Source organism: Leptosomus discolor, chromosome 14, assembly GCF_034619465.1.
Source record: "Leptosomus discolor isolate bLepDis1 chromosome 14, bLepDis1.hap2, whole genome shotgun sequence".
Lineage (NCBI taxonomy): Eukaryota > Metazoa > Chordata > Aves > Leptosomiformes > Leptosomidae > Leptosomus > Leptosomus discolor.
This window is the reverse complement of record NC_141404.1, coordinates 8906132-8930153: the sequence shown is the minus strand read 5'-3', so window position 1 is coordinate 8930153 and position 24022 is coordinate 8906132. Positions and strand designations below refer to the sequence as shown.

General features: G+C 43.2%; 1 protein-coding gene across 3 annotated transcripts in view; it reads left to right on the top strand.

The window, feature by feature from the left end:
• Positions 1 to 24022, top strand: part of MAPK8IP3 (mitogen-activated protein kinase 8 interacting protein 3) — a 79046-nt gene that overhangs the window by 17714 nt on the left and 37310 nt on the right. For 2 of the 3 annotated variants that reach the window (XM_086473069.1, XM_086473070.1), the window contains exons 2-7: positions 3783 to 3903; positions 4682 to 4752; positions 5501 to 5592; positions 11718 to 11741; positions 15224 to 15368; positions 20618 to 20864. In XM_086473069.1, coding sequence (XP_086329195.1) covers positions 3783 to 3903; positions 4682 to 4752; positions 5501 to 5592; positions 11718 to 11741; positions 15224 to 15368; positions 20618 to 20864 — 700 coding nt within the window. The remainder of the gene's footprint in view (positions 1 to 3782; positions 3904 to 4681; positions 4753 to 5500; positions 5593 to 11717; positions 11742 to 15223; positions 15369 to 20617; positions 20865 to 24022) is intronic. The other variant, XM_086473071.1, reaches the window with a different exon arrangement.

The following is a 24022-nucleotide window of genomic DNA, read 5'->3' as shown; positions in this document are numbered from 1 at the left end:
CTTTTAGTGGCTAGTAAGGCTCTTCCCTGGATGCTATATGAAATGTCTGCTGCTGGCTTATTGAAAAAAAAAAAATCCTGCCTGAATACCTTGATGGGAGCTCACAGAGAGGTGAGTGTCAGTGACAGCTCTCATCAGGAGAGCGCTTTCCTTGGGGACAGCCCTGGCAGCGAAACCTCTCCTCCTTGTCCCGCTGACGTGGACGTTTCCTCCTCTCCAGAGCTGGGACTTTGCCTGCTCTCAGCCCTTCAGCCCTTCTGATGCCCAAGGAGGACCTCAGGTGAGATGGCTTCTGATGCGGGAACAGCTAAAAGGTGCTTCAGAGACAGGGAGAGCCCTTGAGTCCCTGTGCAGAAATTCTTCAGCAGACAGGACAGGACATACTGCAATACATTTATCTGAAATGCTGTTCTTCCCTGAGAATACTTAGGGTAATACTAATTTTTAATATTGTTGTCTCCATGTCTCTGTCTTCTCCAAACGGTTAATTGATTTCTGGTGTTCAGTTTCTTTGATTACTTTTAGGTTGCAAAGTCGAGAGGGCTGAATAAGAAGGCTGAGCTGTATTTGTAGAAGACTTAATCTTTCAATCAGTTTCCTCTGAATTAAACTAAAACAGAAGTAGCAAATCCAGGAATCCTATTAAAGATGACCTAAATAGTGGGAATGAAATTGGGCTTGTACCCTCTGTTTGCTTCCTAATTTACTGTCGAGAAATCTGTGAAAGTTTTCCTTAAAGTCCAGTCATTTTTATTGCTGCTAAAAACCTCATTCCTGCATGGCATGTGTGGAATGCTCATGGATGGAGAACTAGGAGCAGGAGGGTGGTGAAAGCTGAGCCAGTGCGATGTGATGGGGATTTAGCCCTTGGCTGTAATTAAAAGGGTTCGTCAATAGAACGTTAGCACAGAGTGGTTCAGCAAAACCCTGCAAGGAGATGGAGATTAAACCAGGAAAATAGCTCTTTTGTTGGTGTAGCTTTTATCAGTCCTCCAAATGGAGCAAGTTAAACTGCTACTTCTCTAAGTCTGTTGCTCAGTATAGCTGTGTTGGGTAGGATTTTTTTTTTTCCTTTTTGCTCATTCTGAAATTATATTGTTATTCTGGAAAATGTTTCAAGAATAAATCTGAAAATTTACAAAGCAGATTGCTTAATAAATTTCTCAAAATCCCTAAGACAGATTGCTGGTTATTTGTGAGTGACCAAAGGATTTCAGTGTTTAATAGGCATCTCAGAGGAAAAAGTGCTTACTTAAAAATCTAAAACCTTGGACAGTCTTAAAGTTTAATTAAAAAGTAAATGTTTAGCCTCTGAGATGACTCCCTTATAGTGGAAGAAAGGTACTGGCATTTCTGGTATTTCTAGAAGATACTGCTGAAAAACAACCATAAGGGGAAAATTTAAAATCCTTATTGCAATAAATTTGGGCAGGAAGGAAAAGGAAGTTTAAAGCCCAGTTAAAGATTAAAGGCACTGCAGAACACAGAGTGCAGGAAAATGACAGGTGGCTAAAATGCATTTGATTGTTTCTATAAATACAGGTATGTAGGAATGAAAACTGACTCATTGTTCAGATGAGTTTACTGAACAGTTTTAAAAATCTGAAAAAATAATAAATGATGTAGCCTTTCAGTCGTCTACAGAGAGATCCACTTCACAAACACATGACGGCTCCAGTGACACTGCTAATTATTCCAGTAAAAGTAATAGGAAATGTGCACAGGGCTTATCCTGAGAGCACAGTCAGATACTGTGCATGTTGTTTCACGTGCAGAATTTAACAAAATAATCTTACTGTGCATTTAAATGCATTCGTTTCCCTGGGAGTCTTATCCAAAAATGATTTTCACCAGAGTCTGTCTCTTTTAGAGTACAATGAGGCTTTACTTTGTTAAATTAAAATTGCCATGCCCTCTTGAGTGGCGTTAGTTGCGGAGAGCAATGCTTTCCCCCCCTGAGAGTACAGAGGAGGGTGAGAGAAGGCTTTTCTTCCCCAGTATTTATACTTTTAGAAAGAGGAGATTTCAGCCAGCTGATGTGCACGTGCTAGTGAATCTGTTAGGGCTTGACCTACGGAGCATTCTGCAAACAGACGGAGAGGAAGAGAGGCAGGGCCAGGAGCAGAGCACCCTTGTGAGCTCCTCATAGCCCTGTTACCTCCTGCGAGCTCCTCTTGTTCTATAAATGTCTTAAAAGTAGATCAAGTCCAGGGCTGCTCCTGGCCCCAGCCCTGCTCTTGCAACTCAGCTGGCGGGTTTGTGTTTTAGTTCCTAGACTGGTTGGTGCAGGCGATCTTGTTGTTTTAGCTTTCTTGGATGTAGCTGTTGAGGAGTAATGTAATGAGACTCAAATTTTTAGGTTTCTAAGGCCAGGATAAGACTTGTTCTGAAGCCACTGAGATAGCTTTAGCATCCTATACTGTTGTAAGTGTGGCGGCACTGCGCTTTAGACTTGTTTTACCACGGAGAGGATGTGTGTGATTAACAGCAAATGTTTTCTGAGAAAAATCTTAGGGATTTTTCCACAATTTTGTGTCAGGGCTGTTACTAGAAGCAGCTCAGTTTCTGAGTCCAGAAGGATGGATTATGGGTCATTACTGCATACGGGTATGCGTTAGAGTTTTGTGCAGAAAACCTCTCGTGACCACCACATATAGCACAAGAACCAGGCTTGTTTAGGTGTGCTCAGAGATTTGAAGGTGCTATACGCTTTCCAGGGACCCTGTCTAGTTTAAATATTTCATGAAAGCAACTGCGACTACAGCTCTTATCAAGAGAAATGTGTAATATCAATTCATTACAGTGGAGCTAAATGGAATGTTTCACAGGTTTTACTTTTCTTTGCTGTACATGTTTGTGTCCAATGCAGAGAATGACTAAAGCTCCCAAGTCAGAAGTAACATTTTACAGAAATAATAACCTGAAAAAAGGTATTTTTCTGTTGTGTTTTCACTGTGAAATAGATATGTATGTTTCTCACTGTGAGTGTATCTGTAAAAACCTTTCCTTCAGCCCAGAGTTCTGTGCAGGAGTCTGCACTGCTATGTGCGCAGCAGCCACTTTGTTGTTGCTAGGGAGAGCTAACAGCAATGGTCTCTTCCCTCGCTTTGCCAAGAGCAGCTAGCCAAGCTTTTTCTTGCTGGGTATAAATTTAAGTTCTGCAGTGAGAATCTCTTCTGCTGCCTTCTTCCCTTCTGCTTCCCTCCACTCCAGCATACCACAGAGCCCTTCTGGAGGTCACTGCTGGGGCAGGTCACCATCTTGGGGTGCAGAGGTTGCTCTCAGTGGCCCGGAGTTGTGGCTGTTTTCCAGAAGACTTCCACATTTCTGCAAAACTTACTCACCATGGGCATTATAGGTGAAGCTTTCTAAAACTGCACAAACAGAATAATTGGTCTGAAGATTTCTGATATACATGTATTTGTATATATATGACCATAGAAATAGAATTTGTCTTCTCTGATATCAAATTAACAGGAACCAAAATTCAGCCTGGCATGGGGAAGAACAATGTTGATCAGAATGATAGAGTTGCACTATGTTAGACCATAGTTTATATAGTAATTATACATTAAAGATAGCTAATACTTCCTCATATAAAATAGTCTCTTCAGCTTGATTAAATGCTATTGTACTAATTACAGGACTTACAAATTCTTATTTCCTATTTTGTAATTGATACTCTCTGGTTTTTTTGTGAGGAGAGAAAAAGTCATACAGGGCAAGCACATTTTACATTTATTCCTCATCCGTGCCTCCTCCTCTGCTTCTTCCCTATTCAGAAGTTTATAGAGTTTGAAGATGCACTGGAGCAGGAAAAGAAAGAACTACAAATCCAAGTGGAACACCTTGAATTTCAGACTCGACAGCTGGAGCTGAAGACCAAAAACTATGCAGATCAGAGTAAGCAAAGTTGTACAGCACGCATGATTATACACTTTGCCTCGCCCACACATATAGTGCTACTTTGAAAAATATTTTTCATACTTTTTGTTTGTTTTTATGTAATTCATGCAAAGCCTGAAATGTCTGGTTGGCTCTTGCTTTGGTGTGCAATTCAGAGCCTTCTAAAGGATGGGATGTATCCTCACTAACTTAGTAGAGGCTTCAGTGCTTCTCTTAGTGGGGCATACTTGGTCTCTCCAGATGCAAGATTTGGCCATTGGTGAAGCTTCAGAACCTAGTTTCCAGTTTCTCCTTGTCCCTGAATAGAACCTCGCATTTTTTTCCCATAGAAATGATCACATTTAGTTGTTTGTTTGTTTATTTTTACAAATAATACCTTGACATGTGCAGCTGTGTTTTGTTGGCTGAGGTTCCCCTCAGAATTCACTGATGTTTTGTCCAGTACTTCTGCTCCTCAAATAGCCAGAGGCACCCATCCCAGAGGATAATTTAAATTGGTGTCAAACCAGGACACTTTACGGGGCGCCAAGCTGCTGCTGAAAAGCTCTGTTTCTGTGGTCTTAATTGCACTATTTGGTCTGCTCAGTTTGGGAACATGGAGGTACCCATGGATTGAGTTTGTAATGAAGACCACATCCCACAGTGCACATTATTCTGTTTGTTTGTTTTGTTCAGTACGTATAAATTAATTTCTAACAAAATAGACTTTGAGACTTCTAGTTTCTTTTGCGAGCCTGATATGTGTTAGCTGATGGTTGGAATCTTCTCTTGGTAGTTTCACGCCTGGAGGAACGTGAATCAGAAATGAAGAAAGAGTATAATGCTCTACATCAGCGTCACACAGAGGTAGGATGTTATCTCATTATTTCTAAATAAATAAAGCCTTAGCCTATATGTAAAGTCACATCAAAGAATTCAGCTTTACAATACTAGTGGTGACTAGAGCTTCTGAACTTTGGGAACATCAGAAATATGTGAATGGAGGGTGTAAAGAGGATGGAGCCAGGTTTTTTTCAGTGATGCCCGGTGACAAGACCAGAGGCAACTGGCACAAGCTGGAACACAGAAGGCACCCTCTGAATGTGAGTAAAAACTTCTTTACTGTGAGGATGACAAGCAGTGGCACAGGTTGCCCAGAGACGTGGTGGAGTCTCCATCCTTGGAGCTATGCAAAAGCCACCTGGACATGGTCCTGGGCAACCTACTGTAGGTGGCACGGTTTGAGCAGGGGCGTTGGACCTGATGGGCCCCGGGGGGTTCCTTCCAGCCTCTACTGTTCTGTAAACAGTGCCCCAGTACCTCATCTCCCATTGCCAATGAGCCTCTAGGAGACATCTTACATTATTTTTGGATGTGCTCTTTCACAGCTCTTCTGTTATGAGTTTAAGCTTAAGTCATTTCTGACACAATTTGCTGTCAGATTTTCTGTCAGATTAGCCTATTCACTTACATCGTCAGCTTAGACAATGAGAGCAAAGACAAGGAGATGCGCAAAAAAAGAAAGGGAATTGGAAATGGATGCTGGAGAAGATCAAAAACAAAAGCAGAAAATGAGTCTTTTCTTCTCCACTCATGGATTTTTCTCTCCTCACAGATGATCCAGACCTACGTGGAGCACATTGAGCGATCCAAGATGCAGCAAGTTGGGGGAAATAATCAAACTGAGGGCAGTCTACCTGGGAGGAGGTAGGACCATAACCTCTCCATGTAGTGTATGCCATGTGGGAACTTAGTGAGTGCATGTAGTTGAGAGAGAGAAACCAGAAGCAGGATCCTTCCCTCTGGGCATGAATTGTAGTTGAAACTTTTTTGTAATGGGTTGTGGGTGAGTTGTGGGTACATTTTCTAAGCTTGACAACAAGGACCTTTATGTGTTCTGTTACAAAGCTTAGGCTTTGTCATACTGCTATTGATGGGGGCCCTCTGGAAAAATAGGTTTGTGTTCTCAGATAGCATGTAAAAGGTTTATCTGTAAAATGAGTGGAGAGGTCAGAGTGTGTGTGTGTGTGTGACAGCCAGCAAAACTATAGCAATTAAATGCATTAGCCGTTATATTCCCTTCCCCCCCCCCCCCCCCCCCCCCCCTTCCTTCAAGGGAAGCTTTCTCTAAGTTGGTCACCCAATAGAACTACTTAAGCCCAAGAAATTGATTTTCCTCACTCCCCACGCCCCTGGTTTTCATAGCACCAAACCAATAAGAACCAACCTCTCCTTAAAGGCAGTAGTGGTAGGAAAGAAGTTTGGTATGTAGAAGACCTGGTCTTTTGTGATCTTAGAACAAATTTAGAGCAAAAAGTTGCTGTTACATTGATTTCAGTACAGATATATCTGGTTTCAACTGGTATGCGAAGGAACCGAATGCTTTCTGATGATACTATATACCAGAAACATTGTCCACAGGGTGAGAAGTAGTAGTGATGTTCCATAAATACTGGTTAGAGAAGTGATACATCACGTAACACATGATCCACTCAGATTAAGCATAATCTATTAAATTGTTCAGCCATAAAAAAGGTGTTTTATGTGGCAATTTTTATACATGACAGATCACTATTTGTGTTAATCATCACATGCTAATGAGATGATTAACGCTATAGTGACACTGGCTAACACAGAAAGTTTAAAACTAAAACAGTGCTTTCCAGGGGAGCAATATTGATGAAGTAATATGTGTCAGGAGATTAAATCTTGTTGTTGCCTTTGCCTGTCTTTTTTTAACTTTTTAATTTCTTCTGGCCTTGACGAATGTTAAAAGGTTTTGCATACATGCTGACCCCAAGCCGTGGGAGCTGTTGGTCTGAAAAATAGACAAGAGACAGTACTAGCTGCACAGGAATACTCAGAAAATTCTGAGTGCCTGCTAGGTGCATCCTCCCTCATTGCTAACAAAATATGGCTGACTGATCTTGGTTAACATCTGTGAACTTCAGCTGGTTAATACCACTGAACTTCATACAAAATCCGAATCTTTGGGAAACATTAGGCTAAGAAAAGGAGTGGGGATGGCATGTCAGACAAAGGGCAGCATGGGCAAAGACACGGATGTGAAAACACTGGGAAAACAGATGAATGGAAAGCCATGAAGGTTTTTGAAGTATCAGCTGGTAGGGGTGATGTACAAAAGAAGAGCATTGAGCAAAATTTGGAGGTGAAGAAAGAGCAAAATTATTTTAAATTAAGAATAGAGAAATATATTAAGTATAAAGGAAGAATAAGTGAGGATATTTGAGTAACTTGTATTTGGGTCTGTAACTCCTAAATACTAGAATGGCAGTTGGTTTTGGGGTAATGTAATAGAAAGTAGATTTCAGAACTTGGCACAGGACATGTAAATACCCTCTGTCTGCTATGGCTCCGTGTTGCTGGATTGGACTGCTCTGGAAAAGACAGAACTCAAAATGCTGAACTTTTTACTGTATTGTTAAGTAAGAAAAAGGGAGAGGAAAAGACACCCAACCCCAGCTTGTCAATGGAAGAGGCTTGAAGGATGGAAAGGGAGCAGTAAAAGACATGAATCTTCAGAAACTTTGGTAACTAGCCTGGGACTCCTGCCACATTCCCTGAAGCCTTAGAGTCATGCCATGTCCTGAGCTGGAAGGGACCCACAAGGATCATTGAGTCCAACTCCCAACCCCACACAGGGCAACCATATCTCTAAGAACATTGTCCAAATGCTTCTTGAACGCCAATGGGCCTGGAGGCGTGACTGCTTCCCTGGGGAGCTTGTTGCTGTGCTTGACCACCCGCTCAATGAAGAGTATTTTCCAATACTGTCAATTTGCTATTTCATTATCTCCCGTAATAATTAAAGATACTTGTAGCCTTGCCTACAAGAATAACTTGCAGCTGGAAGATACTGGTATCTCAAAGAAAGATCCTTTATTTGTTCTGAATCAGTTGACAAGATTTTTATACTCTTGTTTGTAATGCTACCAAAGCCTTACATAAAGGAAGGAAAGACATAGTTATATGTGTATCGGGGGGACTATTTACCCTTCCCCTTCTGACAGTCGAATAGTCCTTTCAGAAAAGAATATCTTACAGTATTTCTTCTACAGAGGATTAACTAAAGGCTGTTGTAACTGCTGAGTGGGCTGTACAGTGAGTTGTCTCTGTGTTCTGTTTTCTGCAAAACAGTAAATTAGTCTTACAACAGAGAGTGGTTTAGGAGAATAAAGCTTAATTACAGAATACAGTGTCTGGGGTCTGGCTAAAATTGGATTATCTAAAACATAAAAATCTATTGGGGGAAAAAAACCCCAAAAGGTAGGTGGCAGCTTTCCTAGGCAAAAGAGACAGGCATGAGGGGTGTGGAAAGCAAGAGAAGACATGGTATAAAAAAACCCAGTAGTTTGTAGGTGTTCTTCTGTTCATAAAATCTCCCTTAGCAGACTCTTTTTTTTTTTTTTTTTCCTTCTGCTCCCCTCCTCACAACTGGGAAGTCCACAGTGAGTTCCCAGAACATGGTCTGATCCTAGTGTTACAGCTGAAATGGGTTAAGTGTGCTAGGCTTCTTTCCCTTCCCGCTTACCCTTCTGTGAATTGGAATATATCTGTGGAGGTACTTACACAGTAAAATATAAAAGTACCATAGGGAAAAGCATGCTTAGGGTCTTTTAAAGGATGGCTCTTATGCATCTGCCAAATTTGGGTTGGACTGCATGGTAGAAATTGATTTTCACAGAATCACAGAATGTGAGGAATTGGAAGGGACCTCAAAATATCATCTAGTCCAACCCCCCTGCTAGAGCAGGACCACCTAGAGCAGGTCACACAGGAACGCATCCAGGTGGGTTTTGAATGTCTCCAGAGAAGGGGACTCCACAACCTCTCTGGGCAGCCTGTTCCAGGGCTCTGCCACCCTCACAGGGAAAAAGTTTTTCCTTATGTTCATGTGGAACTTCCTGTGCTCCAGCTTGCACCCATTGCCCCTTGCCTTGTCATTGGCCGTCACCGAGAAGAACCCAGCTCCATCCTCCTGACACTCGCCCTTTATGTATTTCTGAACATTAATGGGTCACCCCTCAGTCTCCTTTTCTCCAGGCTAAGGAGACCCAGCTCCCTCAGCCTTTCATCACAAGGGAGATGTTCCACCCCCTTCATCACCTTTGTGGCTCTGCACTGGACTCTTTCCAGCAGTTCCCTGTCCTTCTTGACCTGAGGGGCCCAGACCTGGACACGATATTCTAGATGCGGTCTCACCAGGGCAGAATAGAGGGGGAGGAGAACCTCTCTTGACCTACTGACCACAGCCCTTCTAATACACCCCAGGGTGCCATTGGCCTTCCTGGCCACGAGGGCACGTTGCTGGCTCACGGTCATCCTGCTGCCCACCAGGACCCCCAGGTCCCTTTTCGCTATGCTGCTCTCTTAACAGCTCAGTCCCCAGCCTGTACTGGTACATGGGGTTGTTCTTTCCCAGATGCAAGACTCTGTACTTGGCCTTGTTGTAGTTCATTAAATTTCTCCCCTCCCAGGTCTCTCTGAATGGCAGCACAACCTTCTAGTGTGTCAGCCGCTCCTCCCAGTTCTGTGTCGTCAGCAAACTTACTGAGGGTGCCCTCTGTCTCCTGTCCAGGTCATTGATGAATATATTGAATAGTGCTGGTCCCAGTACTGACCCCTGAGGGACTCCACTAGATACAGGCCACCTACTAGACTCTGTCCCGTTAACCGCAACTCTCTGACTTCTTCCCTTCAACCAGTTCACAATCCACCTCACTACCTGATCATCCAGACCGCACTTCCTCAGTTTAGCTGTGAGGATGCTGTGGGAGACAGTGTCAAATGCTTTACTGAAATCAAGATAAACTACATCCACCGCACTACCACCATCTATCCACCTGGTTATGCCTTCATAAAAGGTTATCAGGTTGGTCAAACATGACTTCCCCTTGGTAAAGCCATGTTGACTGCTCCTAATGACCCTCTTATCCTTGATAAGCCTAGAGACAGCACCGAGGATAAGTTATTCCATCACTTTTCTGGGGATAGATGTGAGGCTGACTGGTCTGTAGTTACCTGGGTCCTCCTTCTTGCCCTTTTTTGAAGACTGGAGTGACATTTGCTTTCCTTGAGTCCTCAGGCACCTTACCTGTTCCCCACGACTTACCGAAGATGATGGAGAGCGGTCTAGCAATGACTTACACCAGCTCCCTCAGCACCGGCAGGTGCATCCCATCAGGGCCCGTGGATTTATGTATGTCCAGCTTGTTTAACTGATCCCTAACCCTGTCTTCATCAATCAAGTCAAACTCCTCCTTTATCCTGACTTCCTCTGGGCCCTCAGGGGTCTGGGGCTCCTGAGGACAGTCTCCAGCAGTATAGACAGAGGCAAAGAAGGCATTCAGTAGCTCCACCTTCTTTGTATCCTCTGTCACCAGGGCACCCGCCTCATTCAGCCTCTGGTGTTAGTTTTGTCTGCAATGTATTTGAAGAGGCCCTTTCTGTTGTCCTTGACCTCCCTTGCAAGGCTTAACTCCAAGGAGGCCTTAGCTTTCCTAGTTGCCTCCCTACATCCTCTGACAACAGTCTTATATTCCTTCCGAGTGGCCATCCCCTCCTTCCATTATCTATAGACTCTCTTCTTCCACTTGAGTTTGCCCATCAGTTCCATGTTTAACCATGCGGGTCTCCTGGCTCCCTTTCTTGATTTCCTACCCACTGGGATGCTCCGATCTTGAGCTTGGAAAAAGTGGTCCTTGAATATAAACCAACTATCTTGGGCCCTTTTACCTTCTAGTGCCCTGTCCCATGGGATTTCCCCTAGCAGTTGCTTGAAAAGGCCAAAGCTGGCCCTGCTGAAGTCCAGGGTTGTGATCCTGCTTGGTATTCTGTCGCTACCGCACAAGATCCTGAACTCCACCATCTCATGATCGCTGCAGCCAAGGCTGCCCTCAACCTTCACCACTTCAACCAGACCCTGCTTGTTAGTGAGTATAAGATCCAGCAGTGAATTTTGATGAGATTTTCCTTCCCTAACTTTCAAATAAGCTGATATTAATTGTGGCTTTACGTTATCCCATGAAAGAATGCACAGTAAAAAGCGTTGCTGGTTATATCTGCAAGACTGCCATTCTCTGGGATGAAAGGCACAATTTTCATCAAGAATTGCTTCTTCATATTAGAGAAATTAGTCTTTTGTACCCTTTTAAGTGTGGCATATTGCTAGTCTCCTTGGAGAGAGACAGATAGAGAAACACTGTATGTCTCTGAAAGCCCCAGTGGGCCTGTGATCTGAGTGTGTACGCACCACTAGTGGGAAATGAGGCTCTTCATTTCAAGCTTTGCACTGTTCGCGTGTGTGCGTGTGTAGCTCTGTTTGTATATGCTTGTGCACAAGCGCTTGGGACAGATGTGTGTTCTGTGTCCCTGCACAGCTGGGTGGGGGTGAACACCAGCATTTGTGTGTGTTGGTGCACTGATGTGCACTGGAGGGGAGGATATGGGCATAATTTCTCATGACCTGTCTCACAGGTTTGAGTGCATTTATTTCGTCTGTGGATGTGCTTGGGTGTGTTAGACTGCACAGGGGTGCATATTTGCATAAGACCGTAAGTACACTGAGTGTGTTTGCCTGTCACTTGGGAGAAGTTTGTGCCAGAACTGGATGGGAGGGAGGTCCTGCCTCCATCCAAAAGGGTAATGGGTATGGTGCACACTTCCATGTGGTGTGGATTACAGTGCATGGGTACCCCTTGTGTGTTGTAGGGCTGCACGTTTGCATGACCTTTGCTCTCTAATGGTTGTTTTTTTGTCTTGCTTTTTGTGTGATTGCTGCTCTGTTTTGGCTGTTATGTTTGTCACTGCAGTCATCGCCAGTCGTGGAGGAAAAGGTAAATCCTATTGCTGCATCTTAACTTTGTTAATCCTAGTTGTGGAGGTTGCTATTGAGTGGCAACAGTGTGGTGCTGGGAATGTACTGCACTGGTGTGTTTGCCCTCTTTGTCTATGAGTACCTGTGTTAGACTTGCTCATTCAGGGGAGGCAGAAGGAGCCACCAGACTGCTGGGATAACACGTCAGGCAGAAACTTGTGTCTTCAAAACCAGAAGTTTGGTCTCAAAACAGGATTAATCCTCTGTGATTGTACATTTACACTTCACTCCCACAATATTTTAAAAAGTTGTCTTTCCTCCCGTATTTTACTGTAGAGTACAAGGCATACCTATTTTCGGAGCAGGACAGAAAATGTGTGTCACCATTAGTAGTGCTCCGCAGTCACTTGTGACTTGGTGCTGGGCAGTGAGTTCTGCGCCTGGAGCCTGCAAAGAGAGCCATTCTCATCTTTAAATGCTGGCAAACAAATCACAGTTTTGTTACAAGTTTTAGGATGTTGCTTGTAGAGCATCATGATTCCAGGTTTTGGCTGCTGCAAACCTTTATTGAGGAGTTTGCTGTTTACCTTGTAACACAAGGTGGAACTAACCAAGTATTTAGAGTCACCCTCTACTGGAAAGAATTGGGTGTATGAAGGTTACTCCAAATTCAGACCAGCCCTGAGGATACTCTAAATTTCTTTGAAGACTGGGAGTCAACCCCAGGACTAGCTCTTCTTCAGGTGTTTGCTCTTTCCCCTTCCCTTGGAGGTTCAGAAGAGGCTGGAAGGTGTTTCCAGAGAAACTCAGCAGGGAAATTTCCTAACAATCTGCATTAAAATCCTTTCCTGACGATCCCACAGCTTCTGATGCTATGGAGACTCTGTACCTCTCTTCTCTGTCCAGCAGGGACTGTGAAGTTCATATGTTCCCTGTACATTCAGTGGGGTGCTATATCTCCTTGCATGTTCAATGTGCACGTGTTCGTATATAAAAGTAGAAATAAGCTATGGGTTCCCAGAAGAAAGCTGATAGATGTCACCTAAAGAGGAAGTAAAGTTTAGTGTGTCTCAGCATGTGTTTGGGATGGCTCACATTTCTCAGTGCTGCCAGTGAGTTACCATTACATCAGGCCATCCCAGCAGAGTCACAAAAGCGTTTATATTAGAGCATGTTGCTAGACAGCCTGACTGCACCACTTGTTTTGCCAGGAATGTTTTGCAGTTACAGGAAATTTTCTCCAGCTACGTACACCTGTGAAACATGACTCCCTTAAGACCATCATTCTAACCTGAAGAAGAGGAAAAATATGAAACTAATAGTTAAAGCAGCTCAAAAAATGGCCCAGTTTTTTTTTCCACTCCCTGAAAATAATGATTCTTTTCTTCTTCTTTGGGACTCTTGAGTTATTTCCTTAACTGTAAAACTAGGAATTTTCTGTCTTTGTGGCATAAAGTTCTAATTTCTAGTTTTGAATCTCTTAATAATCTCTTATACATAACTGACTATACTTTTTGTGGCACTTAGATCAGTACAGGGCAGGGGTGAAGATTTCATATTAGGGGAAAAATTTCCCTAGTATATTATTTAGAAACTTAAAACACAGCTGTTTGTTAGAAACTTTCAGGGGGTTTGCAATGATAGCAGTAGGATAAAGAGAGGTAAATGCAGGAGGATGGACAGAGGTAAATGTACTTTGGCATCATGATGTATTAGGAGCAGGTGCAAATGGCAGGATAAAGGTTTTAAATCAGTATTTAGGCAAACAGCAGTGGAATGTTTTCTATAAACCTTTAGCAGTTGTTAATACTTAAAAGTAACAAGTATCAAGGTGCCTTTTGAGTGGAAAGGCAAACAAGGAAACTGGTAATCCCTGTCATATATGAAGCTGGTTTTGAATCTGTTGGCAGACGATTGTGTCTTCTCTATAAAAGAAAGTAAGGTTAGTCAGGTTGTGTCAATGGTCTGTGTTCCTCTCAAATCCAGTTATGTGCTGCCTTTGTAAGAGGGTTTGTCTATGAAACTTCCATGTATGTGTCTTTAGCATCTTCAGGAAAGGATTTTAATGCAGATTCTTAGGAAGAGTGCATCCCAGATCTACTTGCTGGGCCACACTGGAAACACCTTTCTGCCTATCCAAGATAGGCCACAGCAAGTGATTATTCCTCAGCACAGGCGACACTGACACAGTGGTGCGGCATGCTGTGTTGGCCGGGCAGTGCTGGGAATGGGAAGGCTGGGCATTTCGGTTTTCTCCCCAGACATTGTCTCCTCTGCTAGATGCTCCACCTTCCTCCTTCATAAATGAGCTGGTTTGTGTACCATCGCCTGTGTTAGTGTGTTTACATACGTCCCGGCGTGCCTTAGGTCCTGCTGCATGGGTGAGGTGGTTGTGGTGGTCGCCTAGCCTGGTCATCAGACCAGTGCTGATGATCGTTAAAGAAAGGCACATGAAGGTCTACTGTTATTCATACTGGTGTACAGAAGGGTGGATTTCATCATCTTGCACCAAGAAGCTGAAGCCCCATACAGGAGTAGGTGAAGGACCATCACTGAACCCCTTTGTGGGTGCATGTCACACAGGAGATCAGCTTAGTTCATCTCTGCAGGGCCACTGGAGTCCAGCTAGTGGAGGCTGCTGGGGATGTCCCCTAAATGGATCTGTGCTCTGTCCCTGCAGGCCTGCTTCTCTGGCACAAAACCGGTTGCTGGTTTCGGCATGCTGCTGCAGCCTTTTCCACCTCCACTGCTCGCTCTGTTTTTTTCCCACTGGAACTTGGTCTCAAAACCTGTGCCAGCTTTTATACTCAGAATCAAACCCACAGCCATCTAGTCACCTGCAATTGCCAGAAAGGAGAGGGTAAAGAAAACGTAATTACAGACATCTGGCAATATGAATGATGCATTCATTTATACCTTTGTTTAATTTCTGAGTTTTGAGTGCATTGTATATGTAATATGGATATGGAGAAGGGATCAGAGAGTGCAAATACTATTTTTCTTGCTTAATATTGGAAGTGATCCAAAATCCTCTGATTACTGCTGTTGGAGCTAATTAGATTTGGGGTGGAGTGTACAGAAATGCCATGGGTGCTTTTTATTTGCTGTGTGCGTTGTTTGCTGTGGTTTGTTTTGCCGCAGTACCTTTGTTTCTCAGAAGATACACGGACTTAAATTGGCTCACAGTTCCCTGCACTTTTACATTCCCCCAAAATGCTCATACTGATGGAGAAGTCAGTCGTGCCTGTTGTGGTCACTTGACCCACTCCCTCTTAGAGTCTCCCCAAGAAGAGGTGTGGCTCTAGCAGTAGACACCATGGGTCTGAGTAGACAACACCATGGAAGTCTGGGAGTTCATACAGCTGCTACATGAGGGGAAGGAGTGCAGTTCAATTCCTAGTGACTAATATTTCACATAAGCTAGTGTGCTGCTTCATTTCTAGAAGAACCTTGTAATGGCTAACGGATTGGTTTCTCCTCTCTCTCTGTTTCTCTCTTTAGCAGGAAGGAACGTCCTAACTCTCTGAATGTCTTCCCCCTCGCGGATGGCATGGTACGTGGGCAGATAGGGGCCAAGATCGTCCCAACACTGGACCACTGGCACCTGAGTGACCTCGGCCAGCTGCAGTCCAACTCCAGCTACAAGGTTTTATAGACCATCACGGAGCAAGGGTTTTCCACTATCCCACTTTCAATAGCATCCCATGTTTTCATTAAGATGGAGACCAATCTGTGTCCATAACCCTTTGCAGCCTCTCCCTGCTGTGCGTCTGCTCCCTTGGTAGCTGTGCTGTGGGAAGATAGTCTTTTGCAGATGTGGCATATGGTGCGGGAGGGGTTTGACACAGCTTCTCATGCTTCTTGTCTCAGTGAGAATCTCCTTTACTTGGCTGGCCCCAAGTTGAGAGGAATGTGTGGGGAGGCAGTTAGAGATTTAGGGAAGATAAATCCTTCACTTTTTTATAGCTAATTTGGGACAGGATGGTGGAACCTGTCCCCTCTCTCCCCCTCGATAAGAGCAGTGCTTTTGCACCTTAGGCATTGGGTTGCACTTGCTCTCCAGTGTTTGTCCTTTTTGACTGATTGCTTTTCTGGTCTTTCTGTCTTCAGTAAAAAGGTCTTCTGATCCTCTCTGGATGCCCAAGTCTTGCACTGTGCTTAAATCTTGAGTTCCTCAATATATCTTGTCATTGCTCTAGACTTGCATTGTCTACCTTCAATGTCCTTTTCAGCTTTAATGCACTGCCTTCTGCACTGAGGCTTGCCAAAAAAACTTAACAGCGCTGCAACTGTGCTGAAGCAGCTGCTTGGTTCTGCCTGTTACTTGTGGTGCTCTGCTCTGCCATTTGAAGACTGGTCTGAGCCCAAAGACCCATATGTTGTACTCTTACCTGACAGCTCACTGCAGTGTTTACAGTTTAGACTACACATAGTGACCCACATTTCCCATGAGCTGTACCTGTAGACTTCTCAAAGTCTTTGTGCTCAGTATCCCACCAAATTCCTCTCTTTGAATGGTGTTCCACAAATGCCTGGTGACAGCCCTGAGAGCCAGTGGTGCATCTACCAAGCATGGCTTATAGTGTGTCCATCAGTATCTCGCAGAGCTTCTGGTCTGCTTTAAAGTGTTTGATAAAATTTACTTTCTCTCTGCCTGGAATTCATGGAACATCAGATGTTTTATATGACACATCTAAGGGCTGGTTTCCTTTTGAGAGGTTGTACAGTGCATTGATGCAGTTAAAGGTAAAGAGGAGGAAAAAACCGAACAAAACCCCCACAACTTCTTCTTATGCCTATTCTGGATGTCTCCAGATTACATTAATGTTACTTTGGCCTGAGAGTCTCTGCAGGAGTAGACTCCTTGATGCATAGCACAGGAAATTTAGGCAAATTCAAAGTTTATGCAGAAAACAAAGCAGCAACTTCCCTTTTTTAACACTACCTTTGTAAAGGAGCCTGGCCTAGCATAGCACAAACCTTAGCACTTCATCAGCCCTCTGCCGTCATGGAAGTTGGAAATGCAAAAGCAAGATCTTTGGATAGGGTGGAGACTGTTCTTGGAACCCAACCCTTGCTGTACTGTTAGAAGCACAGAAATGTGGGAAACGTAGCAACTTGCAGAATGCCAGTTGGGTCCTACAGTCATTTCCGGAGAGCTTTGCCTGGAATTAGGGAATGACAGTGCCACAGTGCAAGAATTTAATTAAGGATGATGGAAATGAAGATAAAACATGAATGTGTTTCTTCAACTAGTGCTGTGCCAACACAACACTGCTGCAGGGACACAGACAGCAACCAAAATGCACAGAGACCAGCTAGTTTCTTCCTTGGAATCTCCAGGCAGTGCTGCACACTATGGTGTGAACATGCCCTTGAGCTCTCTAGCGATCAGGCGTGTGTGGCAGGGGTTCATTTTTAGAGAAGAGCTGGGAGGATGTTGAGGTTAGATCCATCTTCCACAGACTTGCTAAGATGTAATTCTTTAAGCGGTACAGTTGCAGAACTTCTGAAAAGTTGAGTGGATCTCACTGATAGCCCAGCATCTGCATTGCAGGAGAATGCAACAGGAACCCAGATAAATTGGAAGCTTTGGAGGCCAAGTTCAGGTAATGGAGAGTTACTGGCTAGATCTCATAGTGATGTGGTGGTGGTGTTAGGCAAAAAAATCCATTTTGGGTTACAAGAAAGTGTTGTGCAGAAGAAGTAGTGTGCTACTCCAGAAGTATCTGATGGGTAGTGCTGGGATTTGTGTTGGTGCTCGTTAGGGGAACTGAGGAGTGGGATGCTGGGTTTAAGGAGGCTAGCCATTAGGGTGGAGTTAAGAGAGTTTGGGCTGTGGAAGACTTGGATGGGGTAGCATGTTACAGAGAATTTCCTAAGAGTACGGAGCAAACCTATGAATAATTAAAGGATGTGATTGACTGACTGACTAGATTTCCAGTTTGGAATGGAGATTTTCCTCCTGCAAGCTTCTTGCACACTGAGTGGAATGCTATTTCTTAAATGTTTTGCATGACTGAAATCTCAGCAGTACTGCTCACACACTTGTTGCCTCTTCCTCAGCAGCTCTGATATTTCACTGGCATCAACTGCATACACATGACACCTTCCCAGTATGTATATCCTGACTTTCTGACTGGTTTTCCTTCTTCATGGGACCATACTAATAGTTATATTTTAAGTGTCCTTGTATACTTAGTATTACTAGTTTCCGTTTTAGTTGCTGTCATTATATTATTTTATTTCTACATTCAGTTGTACATTTATTTTATGTAATGGTTTGGAGATGAAAGTCCTTAACATTTTTGTTTTTATGTACTATGCTTTCAGTGTTATAACCATACAATTGTGGCTTCTCATGGTGACATATGACTGCTATGAATGTTGGGCCTTTGCAATGCATTTTGGAGGTCACTACTACACATTTGATGTTTAGGAGGTTGACAGGTATGGCTGTAGGTAAGTGGTGGGTGTGGAGAGTATTCTGTGGGTGAGCTATGGGTTATGGAGAACGCCTCCTATGCTGTAGAGGAGAGCGGTACACTTAGTGAAATTCTTAGTGTTAACGGAGCACTCAGGACAATAGAAGGAAGATAACAGCAAAGATTAATAGAGCTTCTGGACTGTGAAGAGGAGCGTCTTAATAGTATTTACATTTGGGAGGAATTTCTCCAACTGGCTGGTAGGTTGATAAAGTACATGTTCTAGGTAAATATAAAACTCAGATGTATAACTAAAGAGTAAATGAAAGACCAGGGTGATTACTCACTGGTGTCTTCTGAGTGAGGAGCAGATTGTATCAATAAACAAGAAGTTACAGGTGATCTCTGATACAAATATTGCCCTATAGACACTGATGATACAGGGTTTCTGAATGACATCTAGTTCCCAAGAAGAAAGAATGACATGTGGACCCACCTCGGTGTCTCTTTTACAGCGCTAAGATGCTCATGGACTTTGGTTATGCTTACAGACTTGCAGTGGGTACAAGAACATCTCTGAATCCTTTCATCCAACAGAAGTATTGTCTGGGGAAAGAGGCTTTATGGTTGCACTTTACACTTGATATTCTTTGTCCCTTTGTACATCAGAAAGCACAGCAGGCAAACTGCAGTTGAAGTAGTACAAGGCTTACTGGATCATATTTGTTCTCAAAAACCTGATACGATTTTTTTTCGTTACACATTAGGAAAGTAACTCCTGAAACAGAAATATGAAGTAGAGGTGGGAAGTGTGGTTTTCACATGTAGCAGCCTAAGTGAAAAGTCCCCATCTCAGTCTTGATGCTAAAATCAGCAAATGTGCAGGGAGATGGTTTGAATGTCCGTGTGGCAATGTGGGTGCTGTTCAGACTGACAATGCAGAAACTATATACAAAATGTGGATCGTATTTAATGGTAATGAAGTTTAAAAAAAAATTAATTTCCAATGTAAATGCACAGATGCAATGTAAAACCTTTGACTTCCACAGCGCAGTGTGCAGCAAGGTGTTTTAAGATAAGCATACAGAGGCCAGTCTAATTAAAGGAAGATCTTAGTAAGATTCCAGATTTAAAAAAAAATACGGCTGCAAAGGGTTAAGTCAACACTTTTTTTCAGTCTTCTCTCTCATCCCATTTTGAAATTTTTTTATCATGTTGTGAAGTTATTATTAGAACAAAAGAGTGAGACTCCAAATTAGTGAACTGAAACGGCATCACAGCTCCAAGGTTGGGAGGCTTAGTGCAGCCTTTGAGCAGAATCACGATCTTTCTAGTACTTGCACAGGAGGGGAGAGGCGAGTCGTAAAGATTAAAGCTGGGTCTGGATGTGCAGATGCTGAATGTCACTGCACTCAATTGCAACTCATTAGCGCATACAACTCTCAACATTAATTTTGTCATCTCCCTGCAGGCAGTAATTAGAGTGGGCTGCCATGAAGAATGGGGAGATCTCATTTGAATCTGGGAGTGAGCACAGCATTGGTCAAGATGTTAATTGGCTGACTGTGAAGCAGTGCCGCTTTAATTGACAAACAAGGGTCACAGTATAAAATCCTGACAGAGCTGTGAAAACCTCACATGTTTTTCAAGAGGTGGTATTACAAGAAGTGGGGCTGTAATGTCTAAAACTGAGAGCCATTCGTGTGCATTTCACACTGGTACTCCATCTCCTATGTTAATTTGTCAGCTTCTGATTTTTGAATTCTTGGGTCTTGTCGTCCTATCATTTCGAAGTGGGAAGACGACACCTGTTTCTACCATATTGTCAAGCTGGACCCATGCCTGGCTCACTTCTGCGTAAGGTGCTGTGGGGACACAGGTCTCCTGTGCTAGCGAAGTCAGACCATCCCAGCATGGTATCTGCTTTGCTTCTGCAGTTAAGTGCCAAAATCACTTTGCTGTTCTGTCATCCAGGTTGTGTTGATGGCTTATGGTAATGACATCATCCAAGACCTCTAAGAGGCCACTTCAGATCCTTCCCAAGCAATAACCATATTGCCTTCCAGTCTTGGGAAGTGCTAGCCTTGTTTACCGCGAGTGCCAAAGCCCTTCAGCTTCCGCTGTAGTCAGTATGAGCTGTAGGTGCTTTATGCTTTCCTGAGATGCATGATGAAGAGAGCACATACTGATGTGACTTGTGAAGAACAATATTTAGTAGTAAAGTAGGAAGGATATCAGTCCTTTCACAGGTGGGATTTGCTTTTTGAGTTCAGCATGAGAACTCACTGCTTCATTGTGGTTGTAGTGCCTAGAGTCATCAGCAAGCACTGGGTGTGTAGCTGGTACAATGAGCAAGACCCATTCTCCATAATGCTTTAAGGCAGCCATACACCAACAAATGGGAGATTAGTTGAAATATATAGCTGTGCTTTTCCCTTTTTGTTCTTCCCCCACCCTGGAATTGCCATAGTGCCCCCAAGATGAAATGTCTGAGTCTGGGCAGTCCTCAGCAGCTGCCACACCAAGCACCACTGGAACCAAGTCCAACACTCCCACGTCATCTGTGCCCTCTGCTGCCGTCACACCATTGAACGAGAGCATCCAGCCCATCAGCGAATACAATGGCACGACCAAGAGCAGTAAGAGGGCACGAGAAAAGCGGAACAGCCGGAACATGGAAGTCCAGGTCACACAGGAGATGAGGAACGTCAGCATAGGTATGGAGGCTGGAGCTTGGGTATTTGGTCATTAAAGTAATGGACTTCCCAGTGCTTGTGTCCCTCTATTACAGGAAGAGGCTCTGTTACAGGAAGAGTCTGGGAGACTGACGGGTAATCAGCTTCACAAGTATAGAATTTGAAGTAGCCTTACTTAGAAAGATACATGAGTGAGACAAGACTAATTGGATGTTTTCAGTTTTCTGGGTAGCAAATTTTTAAAGCATCAGTAATATGAATAGTTTCACAAATACACAGGATGGGAATAGGTTAGTGAGTTCAGTCCCCTGCAGTTACATTCATCCATGTCGTAGAACCTCTTTCATGAACAGTCAAGTCTCATCTTAGTCTAACTGAGCTTTTGGAAAGCTGTTTCTGGGCTCATCAACATGATAGTAAAGGCTTCTGTTTAGTTTTCTCTGGATTTATTCGTAGGTATTTTATATCCAATTGTTCATGTGCCAAATTTGTCAGTCAGGTTAAATAATTATTTTCCCTTCTGTGTGTTTATCCCACACCTTGATGTGTTTAAAAATAGCAGCTATACCCAGTTGTTTTCCTCAGCAAAATAAGCTGTTCTCTTTTAGTCTATTTCTTATATAAGAACCCCCCAAAATCTTTGGAAGTTACACTTGTTTTTCTCTCCATTTCCCAGAGTCCTTTAGTAACTTGAATTCATCATTTCTTGTCAGGCAAGCTATCACCTAAGCCTTTAGCACCAGGCTGTTTAAATAAAGAAAATGGTGTAGTAACATGATAAAAGCCCCTTTCTGTGTGTCACGGTTTGAGGCTGGGCCAGCCACTAACGAATGACAGACGCTCTCTACTAACCCCTCTCCCCTCCCAAAAGGGAAAAGGAGAGAGAAGAAGGGAGAGAGACTTTACGGTTTGGAAAAGAAAACAAAAAACAGCTTTAATGGAACAATAACAATAAAAGAAAAGATACTAATAAGAATAAGGAAAAAATGAAATATATACAATATGTACAAATATATACAAAACCAATACCGAACCCCTCCACCCTGATGACAATACGTCACCACCACACCGCAGGGCTGGCACTGGGGCAGTCCCAGGCTGGACTCGGCAGCAGACAGGGATGGGATACAGGAGCTGGACTCAGGCACTGGATTCAGGGATGCACGGATCAGTCCTCCTCAGATGTCGGCCATTGAAGAAGAGAGGAGGAGACGAAGAGAGCGAGACCCTCGTGATCTCTCAGCTTTATACTGAATATGACGTATATGGGATGGAATACTCTGTTGGTCAGGTTTGGGTCACCTGTCCGGTTCGCTCCTCCCTGTAGGTGCGACCCTTTTCACTCCCGGCACCCCAACATGGAGCACAAGATTTAGCAGTGACCTTGGTCGCTACAAGAACAAGTATAAGCAAGGGCCTCTCTGCATCCCATTCCTTGGTACGAACTATAAACATCAGGCCTTATCACTGCTAGGAACAGTCACTGTCTGGAAAAACAGGCTGCTGTTTCAGAAAATGCTGTTAGTTAGAGGAGACTCAACTGAAAAGTTAAAGCACTAAAACAGAATTAGTTCTGATTTAGCCCAAACCAGGACTTTTTAATATAGCTGTGCCAACGTAGTGTCTGAGCAACTCCCAGCCTGTATTGTGTTTAGGCTTGCAGCAGCCTTCAGAAATGAGAAGTGGTCTGTTTTACAGGTCATGAACTTATATACAAAAAGACTGTAAAACTACCTGAAGATCGTAAAGAAAATCTGTGCAGGAGCACAGGGATGAGCATAGGTCTCTGAGGTTAGCATCTGAAACAGATTATCATCTTTTGTCTAAATAATACAGAGGAAGTTCCTCTGCTAACATTCACAAGCTGGTTCCTAGCATGTAACATCTTTTGTTGTAGCATTTGAATGAGAATTGTCATGACTGAGACCCATTCTGTATTTATAGTATTAGCAGCTGAGGGGGTCCTGGGGTCACAAACATCCAAAACTAGTGTAGTTCTCTGTAAAAGTGTATGGCTTCTGCATACCCAACTGTTAAATTGTGGGCTGTTCAGTGATCCTGGCCAAGACAAGTTATTATAAGCATTGGTATCACAGGTTGAGCACGGATGTCACTAGTTTGAGTTCCCTATAAATATATCTCCTTATTTTTACAGTTGCTGCTTTACAAGCTTGTTTACTATCACTAGCTTGCTTGAGTCAAAGTCTGCCGTATTCTATACGTGTGTAACTATGGACTCATTGTGCATGTGAAAGCTGTTTTTTTCTTGGTGGAAGTATCATATTGTGGAATCTGCTCAAGGCAGACAGTTATATTTTTCCTATGTGCTCTGCATATTCAACTGTTCTGCTGTTTCTCACACATAATGCAAAATCAGATCTCCATGCTGAGAAGAAACACAGATACTTGAATTTTAATTATGTATTTTATCTATAATTAAAATGTCTGTCAGTGACGCACATGCCTCAGAGCTGAACTACCAGAAAAAGGTACTCAGGTACTTGCAGAAAAGCTTCCCAGGTTGAAAAAATAAAAGGAAGCCTCTGTTTCTGTGAGCTTGAGAAGCACTGGTATATGGATGCCTACTTCGGCAACAGATACTCGTCACGCTTTGTCCTCAAACGTGGCATTTGTTGCGAGCTAGTGCACAGTGCCAGCCTAAAAGAATAAAATCAACACTCAAGTTGTCATGGACTTTGCATATTTAGCTACCGAGGCCATTTGGAAAGGTCAAAAATTTCACGTCTAACATTGTTGAGGGACTAGTGTAGTTTACAAATTAGGTCTTTAATCCTTCAAGAATTTCTTTCATGAACAGACACTGTGTTGGTATTGCTTGTTTAGAATAGGTGCAAGTCTGAGCTTTTGAATGGTTTGGTATCCAGTAGATGTGACTTGACAAGAGGAGGAAATTCCTCATTCTTTAAATACTGGCTTCAGACTGTAGAGTATCCAGAAACCAGAGCAGAATTCATGTATTAGTTTTTAAGTGAAATTTCACTGTAGTGGGTATCTAAACCAGTTGTAGACTTGAGAGTTTGTATTGAAAAATTATTTCTATTTAAGAGTAAATAGTGCCAATTCATAACTACAGTCTCTGTAAAGCTATAGGGAAAATCACTGTGTTGTCTTCTATCTCAGCTAAAGCTACATTTGAAGCGTTTTTGCTGACAGATAAA